Below are 16,361 nucleotides of genomic sequence, written 5' to 3' on the forward strand. Positions count from 1 at the left end.
TCAGAAAATAACATTTCTCATTCCACACTCACTACTGTGGAATTGTTCTGCTCTGATTTCTTGAGCATTATTGATTTAAATCAGAGAGTTATTTTATTTATATTTGATGTGCCCACTGGCAATGACCAAGGTTAAATAAGCATCTGTAAGAGGTTTGTGTGGGAAGTATAGACTATTTGGGGAAAAAAGAATTTTCTTCCAAAAAACTTTACAGAATGTTCTTGCAAAGGCTCTGTGAAGCATGCTCTCTGGAGATACAAAAACTTATGAAAAGGAACAGTCTGCACAGTTTGTGATTAGATATTTTTCACTTTTTAAAAATCATGTTTACTAATCACATTCAATGAAAATTACTTTTAAGAATCTATTATAGGACTTCCCTGGTGGCACGGTGCTTAAGAATCCACCTGCCAATGCAGCGGACATGGGTTCAAGCCCTGGTCCGGGAAGATCCCACATGCTGCAGAGCAGCTAAGCCTGTGCGCCACACTACTGAGCCTGTGTGCCACAACTACTGAAGCCCATGCACCTAGAGCCCGTGCTCCACAACAAGAGAAGCCACTGCAATAAGAAGCCCGCACACCGCAACGAAGAGTAGTGCCCACGCACCGCAGCAAAGAGTAGCCCCTGCTAGCCACAACTAGAGAAAGCCCATGCACAGCAACGAAGACCAAACACAGCCAAAAATAAATAAATTTTTTAAAAAAAGAATCTATTATATGTAATCAGTCTTTAGGGATATTTACTGGAAATGGTTAGAGAAGAAAGCATTGTGTTCCTTGTGAAGTTTGTATTAAGTGCCTTTTAAGATGAAATTCATCTGTTTAGTGTTACAAAAATAAAAATGTTAAGGTTTCATCCAAAAGGTAATCTTGTTCTTTGTCTTTTTTTTTCAGGTGATATAATCTAAACAGTTGATATAAATTATGTTTTTTAAAGCAGTTCTCACCTCTAAGCTTCTCTACACAACCTCCTTTCACCATGTGGTTAATTTTCTTTTCTGGGCAGAATTTTGGTAGTTTTTGCTGGCATAATGAAGAACATGTTTTGGAGTAAGGCTTTTAGGCTTCTTTCCTTATGTAACAATATGTTTGATTTTTCAGTCTTTTCCTGAGATTTCTCTTCAGCTTTAGTAAAGCCTTCTCTCTCTGGGAATTTTGTTAAATCAGAGAGACTTCATTATCCTCACAAAAATCCCCTCTGCCATGTTAGAGACTGGAGCCCCTTAGTCCTTCCAATTTCATGGATATGCATTTAATATTTTTGGTGTTTCAGACTGACCTCAATTCTTGGCATTCAGAAGCATTCTCAGGAAAATGTAATGTTTACACAGTTTTTGACCACCCTGCTTGAAGAATTACACTTAAAGAATGAAGACCTTGAAAGTTTAACCATCATATTTAGAACCAGCTGTTAACCACAGTGGTGAGTTGAATTGTGTTTTACTTTAGTTTTTTGTTGTTGTTGTTTGTTTTTGTTTTTTTTCATTTGTTGCCTATTTGGATTCTGTTTTCAAATTGGAAATTTTAAAAATCAAGTAGAGACCTCCAGATGACTTCAGCTTGCTATGGTAGAACACAATATCCCTTAGTTCTCAGCTGCTCCAGTCATTTCCTGTTCACTCTTGTTACTTCATGCCCATCTTTGTTGTTATTTTTCCTTTATAGGCTACCACAGTTAGTTCTGTTTCTTGCAGTCCAGGAAACTCCCTGCTATCAGCTTCATACTCAAATCTAGACCATTCCATCCTGCATGTCCCATCTGATGTTTCTTCCCAGCAAGTAGCAGTGTACTTCAACCAAACTACTGCAGTGATCTTTGAGAATATCCTCATCCTACTTCCCTCCTCAGCCCAGCCAATACCTTAGTCATCTCATGTGCAGATAAGCAGGTGAATTTTCAAGTCTGGCTTTGCCGAATCCTGACCTTGCTCCCAGATACATAAGCCCTCTTCTACTATCCCAAGTTTTTGCCTCTTTTTAAGAACTACCGCCCCTCAAAAAAAAAAAACTGCCCATCAGAATGTCCCCTCCCTGATCCTGCCTTAATCACAACTTTCCATCTCTTCCTCCCTTTACTTCTTACTTCACATACTCTCAAGTGCTCAGATAGGTATTGATTTAATGTTATGATTAACGAAATTCATTCTGAACTACTAATGAGACCCTCTTAAGGAGGATTTCCTCTTTTTTAACTTTCAATTATTTTTTAAATTACAAAAGCAATACAAGTTGCTTGTAAAAATTAAACAGTACAGAATTGCATGTATAATTTTAAAAAGCAAAATTCCCCCCTCACTTCTGCCTCCAGTCCTGTCTCCTTCCCAGAAGTACACTACTGATCTATATCATTTTACATTTTATTATTTGAATATTTGTTTAAAAAACACAGCTCTTCAAGTAAATCTGTAAATATATGACAAGGATATTTGAGAGCCATATTTGGCAGGCAAGAAAGAATGCCATCATCACTTTATTGAATCTGCTAGAGAATAGAAAATAAGGAATTAGCACTGTAACTGCCTCCAGACTTATACCTAGTGACCTTTTCATGCAACCCTGCTCCCCTGAGGACCCTGTAAAATAAAGACTTTTACTTAGGCAGTGAGCTCAGGTTGGCCTGTGGAAGCACCAGTTCAAAGGCCCTTCTAAGAATATAGTAAGTTTGGAGTTTTTTTGTTTTATTGAGTTTCAGGTACAGAAGACTGAATTAATCATACCCCTCAGGGTTCATGACACCCTATCTCCATTGGTTGAAAGGTTGCTTTTCCAGATAGACTGAGAACAAAGAGTGCCTAACCAGAGGTCCTTCCAGACCTGCTTTAATGAATAGGTACCAATTAAGAACCATTTTTAATTAGCATAGTTAATGCTTATATATAAACAAATGGTGTTAAAGTACTTTTTTTTTTAAAGCTGAAACTTCAAATTAGTCTTTTTATGCAATTCATGATTTTTTTAACATATTTATTGGAGTATAAATGCTTTACAATGGTGTGTTAGTTTCTGTGCTATACATATACATATATCCCCATATCTCCTCCCTCTTGCGTCTCCCTCCCACCCTCCCTATCCACCCCTCTAGGTGGACACAAAGCACCAACCTGATCTCCCTGTGCCATGCGGCTGCTTCCCACTAGCTATCTATTTTACATTTGGTAGTGTACATATGTCCATGCCACTCTCTCACTTCGTCCCAGCTTACCCTTCCCGCTTCCCGTGTCCTCAAGTCCATTCTCTACATCTGCGTCTTTATTCCTGTGCTGCCCCTAGGTTCTTCAGAACCTTTTTTTTTTTTTAGATTCCATATATATGTGTTAGCATATGGTATTTGTTTTTCTCTTTTTGACTTCACTCTGTATGACAGTCTCTAGGTCCATCCACCTCACTACAAATAACTCAATTTCGTTTCTTTAAAGTACTTTTAAGGATCAAACCCAGGCCGCAGCAGTAAAAGCGCTGAGTCCTAACCACTGGACTGCCAGGGAATTCCCTAAACAATAGATGTTTTAAGTGGACTTAACAGTTGCCCTGTGATCACTGTTTTTTTTACATTGTTTATTTGTGTAAGTAATCAAAGGTAAATCTTTGCCCAGACTTTGTCAGTATTAAAAGGGACACTGAATGAGTGAGGCCTTATTACATGAGTGAGGCCTTATTACATAATTTTCCATATGAGAAATGGAGATGGTTGTGAATAGGTAGATGGGGTTTTTATTGTTGTTTGTATGATATTTGTAAACCATAAGTTCACAAAATTATTTGTGTATAATATGTCATACCCTTTTCAAGATTAGATTACTACTAGCTAGTATGTGTTAATATGCTTTCAGTTACAAATAACAGGGAAGAAAAAAAAAACCCAGCTCAAACTAGCTTTTCTTATGGTAGTATATTAATTATCTTTTGCAGCTTAACAAATTACTGTAAAATTTAGTGGCTTAAAACAACAAACTTTTTTTTAAATCTCAGTTTCTGTGAGTCGGGAATCTGGGCACAATTTGGCTTAGGGCCTCTGCCTCAGAGTCTCTCATGAGGTTGCAGTTAAGCTCTCTGACAGGGCTGCAGCGTCATCTGAAGGCTCAACTGGAGGAAGATTCCCTTCCAAGCTCACTCATGTGGTTATTGGCAGGATTTAGTTCCTCACAGGCTGTTGAATTCGGGGCCTCAATTTCTCACTCTCTGTTGTCTAGAGACCTCTCCCAGTTCTTTGCCACATGGGCCACTCCATAGTGTGCCTCACAGCTTGGCATGTGGCTTCCCTCAGATTGAGCAAGTCAGATGAAACCCAAGATGAAAGCCGCAGTCTTTTTGTAACTAATCTCAGAAGTAACATCCATCACTTTTTCTGTATTCCATGACTAGTTAGAAACTAATCACTGGATTCAGCCCACATTGAAGGTGAGTGGATTATATAAGGGGATGAATACCAGAAGGCAGAGTTCATTGGGGGTCATTTTAGAAGCTGTCTACTACAGGTGGCAGAATCATTCAGTAGTTCCCAGCTTTACAGCATACCTCACTGTCCTACTGAGAGTCTTAAACTTTTCACACTAATTGAGGGCACTTCTGAACTAATCCATGTCATTCTAGCAAGGAATGGAGGAGAGAGAAGAGGATTTTCTAATTGACCTAGACCTATCAGGGCCTACCCCTCAAGCTGAATATGAAGCTGGGTTTATTCTACCCAAACCACTATTGCTACATAATAGGGGAAAATGGAATGTATATTGGGGAGACAACACAGTGTTCCCAAAAACTGGTAAAAATATTTTAGGTGTCTTATTCAGGTGTCCTTTTTTGCTTCACAGGTAATCGTGAAGACCAAATAGATGAACTTACATTGACCATTTCTGGAATTCTAGCCACAATAATTGTACAGTTAGAGCTACTTATCAGTCACCACCGGACAGAGTGACTTCCGCAGATAGAGGAGAACCATTATCCCAACAAGGATAACCAAGTCCTTGCATCCTAGATACAAGACATAGTATTTCTACTTATTTGAAAATGAAAGCTGAAATCTTAAGTTGAAACCTCAAGAAAATATAATGACCTATTTCTTCTGGATTATTACAGCCATCATATCAGTTGACCAGAAAATTGAGAAAAGTCCCATTTTAGCCTCATAGTCGAACTCTCGATTATAAAGAACAGTAAAGAATTAGGTCAATAAATACAATTTAGGGCTTCCCTGGTGGTGCAGTGGTTAAGAATCCACCTGCCAATGCAGGGGACACAGGTTCGAGCCCTGGCCCAGGAAGATCCCACATGGAGCAACTAAGATCCCGTGGAGCAACTAAGCCCGTGCACCACAACTACTGAGCCTGTGCTCTAGAGCCCACATGCCACAACTACTGAAGCCCGAGTGCCTAGAGCCTGTGTTCCACAACAAAAGAAGCCACCGCAGTAAGCCCATGCACCACAAAGAAGAGTAGCCCCTGCTCACCACAACTAGAAAAAGCCTGCAGGCAGCAATGAAGACCCAATGCAGCCAAAAATAAATAATTTATAAAAATAAATAAATAAATACAATTTAAGATGAAACCTTCTGGAAGTCTAGTCTTTATTCTTTTAAAGAAGCTGGCTATGCTATAAAGTGGTCCTGAGCAATGTACACCTGAAACTTACATAATAGGAAAAGAAAAACATTAAGAAAATGAACTGACAAACCACAGACTAGGATAAAATATTTTCAACTCAATTATTCTTAAAACTCAAAAGTAAGGCAACTCAATTTTTAAGTGGGCAAAAATTTGAATAGACATTTCAGAAAGAAGATATCCAAATGGCTTGGCGTATGAAAAGATGCTCAACATCACTAGTCATTAGGGAAATGCAAGTTAAAACCAAAATTAGATGATACCACTTCACAGCCACTAGGATGACTATAATAAAGACAAAGAAAGATGGTGTTCATGAGGATGTGGAGAAACGAGCCCTAGTACACTGCTGGTGGAAATGTAAAATGATGCAGCCACTTTGGAAAGTGATCTGGCAGTTTCTTAAAAAGTTAAGCAGTTTACCATATGACCCAGCAATTCCATTCAATGTTCCATCCTAAGAGAAATGAAAACTGTTCACAAAGACTTGTAGGTGCATGTTCATAACATGATTCATACTAGTGAAAAAGTGGAAACAATCCAAATGGCCATCAACTGCAAATGGGTAAACAAAAAATTCATAAAATAGAATACTGATATATGCTACTACATGGATGAACCTCAGAAACATCATGCTAGGTAAAAGAAGTTTGACACATAAGCCATATAAGGTATGATTCCATTTATAATGAAACGACAGAAAAGGAAAATATCTAAAACAGATGATACTAAATTGGTGGTTACATGGGAGTGGGGATCGTCTGCAAATGGCCACAGGGATCTCTTTGGGGTGATGAAACTGTTCTACAACTAAATTGTGATTTTTGCACAGTTTTATAAACTTTAAAAATATTTGTGCACTTAAAACAGGTTGAATGTAATGTATATAAATTACACCTTAATAAAGCTATTAGAAATAATAATGTCCATACTACCAAAGCAATCTACAGATTTGGTGCACTCCAATGGCATTTTTCATAGAACTAATAATCCTAAAATTTCTATGGAACTACGGAAGACCCCGAATAGCAAAATCAATCTTGAAAAAGAAGAACAAAGCCAGAGACATTACAACCCCTGGTTTCAAACTACATTATAAAGCTATAGTAATCAAAACTGTGTGGTACTGGCACAAAAACAGACATGTAGATCAATGCAACAGAACAGAAAGCCCAGATATAAACCCATGCATATATATGGTCAGTTGATTTACAACAAAGGAGCCAAGAATATACAGATGGGGAAAGAACTGTCTCTTCAGTAAATGGTTTTGGGAAAACTGGACCATTATCTCACACCTTACACAAAAATTAACTCAAAATGGATTAAAGACTTGGACATAAGACCTGAAACCATAAAACTCCTAGAAGAAAACATAGGCAGTGAGCCCCTGACATCAGTCTTGGCAATATTTTGGATTTGACAATCCAAAAATAAATGGGACTACATCAAACTAAAAAGCTTCTGTGCAGCAAAGAAAACCATCAAGAAAATGAAAATGCAACCTACTGACTGGGAGAAAATATTTGCAAACCATGTATCTGATAAGGGGTTAATATCCAAAATATATAAAGTCATACAACTCAATAGCCAAAAAAAAAAATCATTTAAAAATGGGCAGAGGATCTAAAGAGACATTTTTTACAAAGAAGACATGCAGATGGCCAGCCAACAGGCACATGGAAAGACGCTCATCACTAATCAGAGAAATGCAAATCAAAAGCACAACGAAATATCACCTCATACCTGTTAGAATGGCTGTTATGAAAAAGACAAGTGAAGTGTAGGCAAGAATGTGGAGAAAAGGGAACCCTTGTGGTGTTTTGGTGGGAATGTAAATTGGTGCAGCCACTATGAAAACAGTATGGCAGTTCCTCAAAAAATTAAAAGTAGAACTACCATATGATCCAGCAAATCCACTTCTGGCTATTTATCCCCAAAAATGAAAACACTAATTCAAAAAGATATATACACCTCTATGTTCATTGCAGCATTATTTATAAAAGCCAAAATATGGAAACAACCAAAGTGCCCATTGATGGATGAATGGGTAAAGAAGATGTAGTATATATTTATGCAATGGAATATTATTCAGCCATGAAAAAGAAGAAAATCTTGCCATTTGTGACAATATGGATGGAACTTGTGAGCATTATGCTAAGTAAAATAAGTCAGAGAAAGACAAATACTGTATGATCTCATAAGTGGAATCTGTTTTTTTTTAAAAGGTCATAGATGGAATCTGTTTTAAAAAATAAGCTCATAGGTACAGAGAACAGGTTGGTGGTTGCCAGAGGCAGGGTGTTGGGGGTGGGCAAAATGGGTGAGAGGGGTTGAAAGGTACCAATTTCCAGTTATAAAATATGTAGATATAATGTACAGCATGATGACTATAGTTAATACTGTATTGCATATTTGAAAGTTGCTAAGAGTAGATCTTGAAAGCTCTCATTACAAAAAAATGTGATATGGTAATGGATGTTAACTATACTTACTGTGATGGTCATTTTGCAACATATACAAATATCAAATCATGTTATACACCTGAAACTAATATAATTTTAAATGTCAGTTATACCTCACATACTACAATTATATCCCAATAAATTGGACAAACCAGAAGAAATGGACAAATTTTGAGAAACATACACCCTTCCAAAACTGAATCAAAAAGAAATAGACAATATGAACAGAACAACCACTACTAGTGAAGTTGAAATTTTAACCAAAAAAAACTTGCACCAAACTAAAATCCAGGACCAGACAACTTCACAGGGGAATCCTATCAAACATAAAAAGAAAAGCTACTACCTATCCTCAAACTATTCCAAAAAATTGAAGGAGAGGGAACACTCCCAATTTCATTCTATAAGACCACCATTACCCTGATAGCAAAACCAAAGACACTAAACAAAAGGAAAATTACAGGCCAGTATCTCTGATGAATATAGATGCAAAAATCCTCAACAAAATATTAGCAAACTAAATCCAACAATCCTTTTTATGAAAAGGGTCATACTCCATGATCAAGTGGGATTTATCCCAGAGATGAAAGGATGGTTCACTATCCACACTCAATCAGTGTGATACACCACATTAACAAAAGGAAGGATAAAAATCACATTGATCATCTCAATAGATGCAGAAAAAGCATTTGACAAAATTCAACATCCATTAATGATAAATTCTCTCATCATAGTTGGTATAGAGAGAACACATCTCAATATAAGAAGGGCCATTTGTGACAAACCCACAGCTAACAGCATACTCAACAGTGAAAAACTAACTTTTCCTCTAAAATCAAGAACAAGACAAGGATACCTACTCTCACCACTTCTATTTGACACAGTATTGGAAGTCCAACTGACAAGAGAAAGAAATAAAAGGCATCCAGATTGTAAGGGTAGAAGTAAAACTGTCACTGTTTGTAGATGGTGTGATACTATATACAGAAAACCCTGAAGTATCCACCAAAAAACTATTAGAACTAATAAATGAATTCAGTAAAGTTGCAGGATACAAGATTAACATACAGAAATCTGTTACCTTTCTATACACTAATAATGAACTGTCAGAGAATTCCAGAAAACAGTTTCATTTACAACTGTATCAAAAAGAAAATACCTATGAATAAACTTAACCAAGCAGGTGAACGACCTATACTCTGGAAACCATGAGATACTGGTGAAGGAAATTGAAGACAATACAAATAAGTGAAAAGATATCCCATGTTCATGGATCGGAAGAATTAATAGTTAAAATCTCCATTCTACCCAAATTAATCTACAAATTTAATGCGATTATCAAAATACCCATGACAGTTTTCACACAACTAGAACAAATAATCCTAAAATTTATATAGAACCACAGAAGACCCCAAATAGCCAGAGTAATTTTGAGAAAAAGGAAGAAAGCTGGAAGTGTCACGCTCCCTGGCTGCGGACTATACTACAAAGCTACAGTAGTCAAAACAGTATGGTAGACCTTCAAGATGGCAGAGGAGTAAGACATGGAGATCACCTTCTTCCCCACAAATACATCAGAAATACATCTACATGTGGAACAACTCCTGCAGAACACCTACTGAACGCTGGCAGAAGACCCCAGACTTCCCAAAAGCCATGTGGCTGACAGGGTCTTGGTGCTCCAGCCGGGTGTCAGGCCTGTGCCTCTGAGGTGGGAGAGCCAAGTTCAGGACATTGGTCCACCAGAGACCTCCCGGCTCCACATAATATCAAACGGTGAAAGCTCTCCCAGAGATCTCCATCTCAACGCTAAGACCCAGCTCCACTCAACAACCAGCAACCTACACTGCTGGACACCCTATGCCAAACAACTAGCAAGACAGGAACACAACCCCACCCATTAGCAGAGAGGCTGCCTAAAATCATAAAAAGGTCACAGACACCCCAAAACACACCACCAAACACGGTCCTGCCCACCAGAAAGACAAGATCCAGCCTCATCCACCAGAACACAGGCATCAGTCCTCTCCACCAGGAAGCCTACACAAGCCACTGAACCAACCTTAGCCACTGGGGGCAGACACCAAAAACAACGGGAACTACGAACCTGCAGCCTGCGAAAAGGAGACCCCAAACACAGTAAGTTAAGCAAAATGAGAAGACACAGAGAAAGAGCAGATGAAGGATCAAGGTAAAAACCCACCAGACCAAACAAATGAAGAGGAAATAGGCAATCTACCTGAAAAACAATTCAGAGTAACGATAGTAAAGATGATCCAAAATCTTGGAAACAGAATGGAGAAAATACAACAAGCGTTTAACAAGGACCTAGAAGAACTAAAGAGCAAAAAAAACAATGAACAACACAATAAATGAAATTAAGAATTCTCTAGAAGGAATCAATAGCAGGATAACTGAGGCAGAAGAACGGATAAGAGACCTGGAAGATAAAATAGTGGAAATAACTACCGTACAGCAGAATAAAGGAAAAACAAAAAGAATTGAGGACAGTCTCAGAGACCTCTGGGACAACATTAAATGCACCAACATTCGAATTATAGGGGTCCCAGAAGAAGAAGAGAAAAAGAAAGGGACTGAGAAAATATTTGAACAGATTATAGTTGAAAACTTCTCTAATATGGGAAATAGTCAATCAAGTCCAGGAAGCGCAGAGGATTTATCCATACAGGATATATCCAAGGAAAAACACACCAAAACACATATTAATCAAACTATCAAAAATTGGACTTCCCTGATGGTGCAGTGGTTAAGAATCCACCTGCCAATGCACGGGACACGGGTTTGAGCCCTGGTCTGGGAAGATCCCACATGCCGTGGATCAACCAAGCCCGTGCACTAACAACTACTGAGCCTGCACTCCAGAGCCCGTGAGCCACAACTACTGAGCCTGTGTGCCACAACTACTGAAGTCCATGCACTGAGAGCCCATGCTCTGCAACAAGAGAAGCGACCACGATGAGAAGCCCGCGCACTGCAACAAAGAGTAGACCCCACTTGCCGCAACTAGAGAAAGCCTGCACGCAGCAACGAAGACGCAACGCAGCCAAAAATAAAATAAAATTTTTTTTTAAACCTATCAAAAATTAAATACAAAGAAAAAATATTAAAAGCAGCAAGGGAAAAACAACAAATAACATACAAGGGAATCCCCATAAGGTTAACAGCTGATCTTTCAGCAGAAACTCTGCAAGCCAGAAGGGAGTGGCAGGACATATTTAAAGTGATAAAAGGGAAAAACTAACAACCAAGATTACTCTACACAGCAAGGATCTCATTCAGATTCAACAGAGAAATTAAAACCTTTACAGACAAGCAAAAGCTAAGAGGATTCAGCACCACCATACCAGCTTTATAACAAATGCTAAAGGAACTTCTCTAGGCAGGAAGCACAGAGAAGGAAAAGACCTACAATAACCCAAAACAATTAAGAAAATGGTAATAGGAACATACATATCGATAATTACCTTAAATGTAAATGGATTAAATGCTCCAACCAAAAGACATAGACTGGCTGAATGGATACAAAAACAAGACCCGTATATATGCTGTCTACAAGAGACCCACTTCAGACCTAGGGACACACACAGACTGAAAGTGAGGGGATGGAAAAAGATATTCCATGCAAATGGAAATCAAAAGAAAGCTGGATTAGCAATTCTCATATCAGACAAAATAGACTTTAAAATAAAGACTATTACAAGAGACAAAGAAGGACACTACATAATGATCAAGGGGTCAATCCAAGAAGAAGATATAACAATTGTAAATATTTATGCACCCAACATAGGAGCACCTCAATGCATAAGGCAAAAGCTAACAGCCATAAGAGGGGAAATTGATAGTAACACAATCATAGTAGGGAACTTTAACACCCCACTTTCACCAATGGACAGATCATCCAAAATGAAAATAAATAAGGAAACACAAGCTTTCAATGATACATTAAACAAGATGGACTTAATTGATATTTATAGGACATTCCATCCAAAAACAACAGAATACACTTTCTTCTCAAGTGCTCATGGAACATTCTCCAGGATAGATCGTATCTTGGGTCACAAATCAAGCCTTGGTAAATTTAAGAAAGTTGAAATCGTATCAAGTATCTTTTCCCACCACAACACTATGAGACTAGGTATCAATTACAGGAAAAAATCTGTAAAATATACAAACACATGGAGGCTACTAAATAACCAAGAGATCACTGAAGAAATCAAAGGGGAAATCAAAAAATACCTAGAAACAAATGACAATGAAAACACAACGACCCAAAACCTATGGGATGCAGCAAAAGCAGTTCTAAGAGGGAAGTTTATAGGAATACAATCCTACCTCAAGAAACACACCTAAAGCAATTAGAGAAAGAAAAACAACAAAAAAAACCGCCAAAGTTAGCAGAAGGAAAGAAATCATAAAGATCAGATCAGAAATAAATGAAAAAGAAATGAAGGAAACAATAGCAAAGATCAATAAAACTAAAAGCTGGTTCTTTGAGAAGATAAACAAAATTGATAAACCATTAGCCAGACTCATCAAGAAAAGGAGAAGACTCAAATCAATAGAATTAGAAATGAAAAAGGAGAAGTAACAACTGACGCTGCCGAAAAACAAAGGATCGTGAGAGATTACTACAAGCAACTATATGCCAATAAAATGGACAACCTGGAAGAAATGGACAAACTTTTAGAAAAGCACAACCTTCCAGGACTGAACCAGGAAGAAATAGAAAATATAAACAGACCAATCACAAGCACTGAAATTGAGACTGTGATTAAAAATCTTCCAACAAACAAAAGCCCAGGACCAGATGGCTTCACAGGCGAATTCTATCAAACACTTAGAGAAGAGCTAACACCTATCCTTCTCAAACTCTTCCAAAATATAGCAGAGGGAGGAACACTCCGAAACTCATTCTACGAGGCCACTATCACCCTGATACCAAACCCAGACAAAGATGTCACAAAGGAAAAAAAAAGACAGGCCAATATCACTGATGAACATAGATGCAAAAATTCTCAACAAAATACTAGCAAACAGAATCCAACAGCACGTTAAAAGGATCATACACCATGATCAAGTGGAGTTTTTCCCAGGAATGCAAGGATTCTTCAATATATGCAAATCAATCAATGTGATAAACCATCTTAAACAAACTGAAGGAGAAAAACCATATGATCATCTCAATAGATGCAGAAAAAGCTTTTGACAAAATTCAACACCCATTTATGATAAAAACCCTCCAGAAAGTAGGCATAGAGGGAACTTACCTCAACATAATAAAGGCCATATATGACAAACACACAGCCATCATCGTTCTCAATGGTGAAAAACTGAAACCATTTCATCTAAGATCAGGAACAAGACAAGGTTGTCCACTCTCACCACTATTATTCAACATAGTTTTGGAAGTTTTAGCCACAGCAATCAGAAAAGAAAAAGGGAATAAAGGAAAAAATAAATAAAAAATAAAAGGAATCCAAATCGGAGAAGAAGCAGTAAAGCTGTCACTGTTTGCAGATGACATGATACTATACGTAGAGAATCCTAAAGATGCTACCAGAAAACTACTAGAGCTAATCAATGAATTTGGTAAAGCAGCAGGATACAAAGTTAATGCACAGAAATCTCTTGCATTGCTATACACTAATGAAAAAATCTGAAAGAGAAATTAAGGAAACACTCCCATTTACCATTGCAACAAAAAGAATAAAATACCTAGGAATAAACCTACCTAAGGAGACAAAAGACCTGTATGCAGAAAACTATAAGACACTGATGAAAGACATTGAAGATGACACTAATAGATGGAGAGCTATACAATGTTCTTAGATTGGAAGAATCAACATTGTGAAAATGACTGTACTACCCAAAGCAATCTACAGATTCAATGCAATCCCTATCAAACTACCAATGGCATTTTTCACAGAACTAGAACAAAAAATTTCACAATTTGTACGGAAACACAAAAGACCCCGAACAGCCAAAGCAATCTTGAGAACGAAAAAAGGAGGGCGCAGTGGTTAGGAATCCGCCTGCTAATGCAGGGGACACGGGTTCGAGCCCTGGTCCAGGAAGATCCCACATGCCGTGGAGCAACTAAGCCTGTGCACCACAACTACTGAGCCTGCGCTCTAGAGCCTGCGAGCCACAACTACTGAGCCCACATGCCCCAACTACTGAAGCCTGGACGCCTAGAGCCTGTGCTCCACAACAAGAGAAGCCACCACAATGAGAAGCCCATGCACCACAACTAGAGAAAGCCCGTGCACAGCAACGAAGACCCAACACAGCCCCAAAAAAAAATTTAATAAAAAAAAAGAAAAAAGGAGCTGGAGGAATCAGGCTACTACACTACAAAGCTACAGTAATCAAGACAGTATGGTACTGGCACAAAAACAGAAATATACATCAGTGGAACAAGATAGAAAGCCCAGAGAGAAACCCACGCACGTATGGCCACCTTATTTTTGATAAAGCAGGCAAGAATATACAATGGAGAAAAGACAGCCTCTTCAATAAGTGGTGCTGGGAAAACTGGACAGCTACATGTAAAAGAATGAAATTAGAACACTCCCTAACACCATACACAAAAATAAACTCAAAATGGATTAAAGACCTAAATGTAAGGCCAGACACTATCAAACTCTTAGAGGAAAACATAGGCACAACACTCTATGACCTAAATCACAGCAAGATCCTTTTTGACCCACCTCCTACAGAAATGGAAATAAAAACAAAAATAAATGGGACCTAATGAAACTTAAAAGCTTTTGCACAGCAAAGGAAACCATAAACAAGATGAAAAGACAACCCTCAGAATGGGAGAAAATATTTGCAAATGAAGCAACTGACAAAGGACTAATCTCCAAAATTTACAAGCAACTGGTGCAGCTCAATATCAAAAAAACAACCCAATCCAAAAATGGGCAGAAGACCTAAATAGACATTTCTGCAAAGAAGATATACAGATTGCCAACAAACACATGAAAGGATGCTCAACATCCCTAATCATTAGAGAAATGCAAATCAAAACTACAATGAGGTATCACCTCATAATGGTCATCATCAAAAAATCTACAAACAGTAAGTGCTGGAGAGGGTGTGGAGAAAAGGGAGACGACCTCTTGCCCTGTTGGTGGGAATGTAAATTGATACAGCCACTATGGAGAACAGTATGGAAGTTCCTTAAAAAGCTAAAAATAGAACTACCATACAACGCAGCAATCCCACTACTGGGCATACACCCTGAGAAAAACATAATTCAAAAAGAGTCATGTACCACAGTGTTCACTGCAGCTCTATTTACAGTAGCCAGGACATGGAAGCAACCTAAGTGTCCATCGACAGATGAATGGATAAAGAAGATGTGGCACATATATACAATGGAATATTACTCAGCCATAAGTAGAAATGAAATTGAGTTATCTGTAGTGAGGTGGACGGACCTAGAGTCTGTCATACAGAGTGAAGTAAGTCAGAAAGAGAAAAACAAATACCATATGCTAACACATATATATGGAATCTAAAAAAAAAAAAAAAAAGGTTCTGAAGAACCTAGGGGCAGCACAGGAATAAAGACGCAGACGTAGAGAATGGACTTGAGGACACGGGGAGTGGGAAGGGTAAACTGGGATGAAGTGAAAGAGTGGCATGGACATATATACACTACCAAATGTAAAATAGCTAGCTAGTGGGAAGCAGCCGTATGGCACAGGGAGATCAGGTTGGTGCTTTGTGTCCACGTAGAGGGGTGGATAGGGAGGGTGGGAGGGAGACGCAAGAGGGAGGAGATATGGGGATATATGTATATGTATAGCTGATTCACTTTGTTATAAAGCAGAGACCAACACACCATTGTAAAGCAATTATACTTCAGTAAAGACGTTTAAAAAAAAACAAAACACAGTATGGTACTGGCACAAAAACAGACACATAGATCAATGGAACAGCACAGAGATCCCAGGAATAAACCTACGTACCTATGGTCAATTAATCTACAACAAAGGAGGCAAGAACGTACAATGGAGAAAAGACAATGTCTTCAGTATGTGGTGCTGGGAAAACTGGACAGCTACATGTAAAAGAATGAAATTAGAACATTTTCTCACACCATATACAAAAATAAGCTCAACATGGATTAAAGTCCTAAATGTAAGACCCGAAACCATAAAGCTCCTAGAAGAAATCATAGGCAGACACTCTGACATAAATCATAGCAATTTTTTTTTTGGATGTGTCTCATAAGGCAAAGGAAACAAAAGCAAAAATAAACT

At 38.1% G+C, this 16,361-nt stretch overlaps 1 protein-coding gene across 1 annotated transcript in view; it reads left to right on the plus strand.

Annotated features, from left to right (window-relative positions):
- The window catches only part of RPAP2 (RNA polymerase II associated protein 2), an 82,950-nt gene extending 77,404 nt beyond the window's left edge, over positions 1-5,546 (plus strand). The window contains exons 12-13 of the mRNA XM_068540308.1: positions 1,276-1,425; positions 4,811-5,546. Of these exons, the coding sequence (XP_068396409.1) occupies positions 1,276-1,417 (142 nt within the window). The 3' untranslated portion in view covers positions 1,418-1,425; positions 4,811-5,546. The remainder of the gene's footprint in view (positions 1-1,275; positions 1,426-4,810) is intronic.
- The last annotated feature ends 10,815 nt before the right edge of the window (positions 5,547-16,361 follow it).

The sequence above is a fragment of the Eschrichtius robustus genome, chromosome 3 (assembly GCF_028021215.1).
Source record: "Eschrichtius robustus isolate mEscRob2 chromosome 3, mEscRob2.pri, whole genome shotgun sequence".
In the NCBI taxonomy this organism is placed as follows: Eukaryota; Metazoa; Chordata; class Mammalia; order Artiodactyla; family Eschrichtiidae; genus Eschrichtius; species Eschrichtius robustus.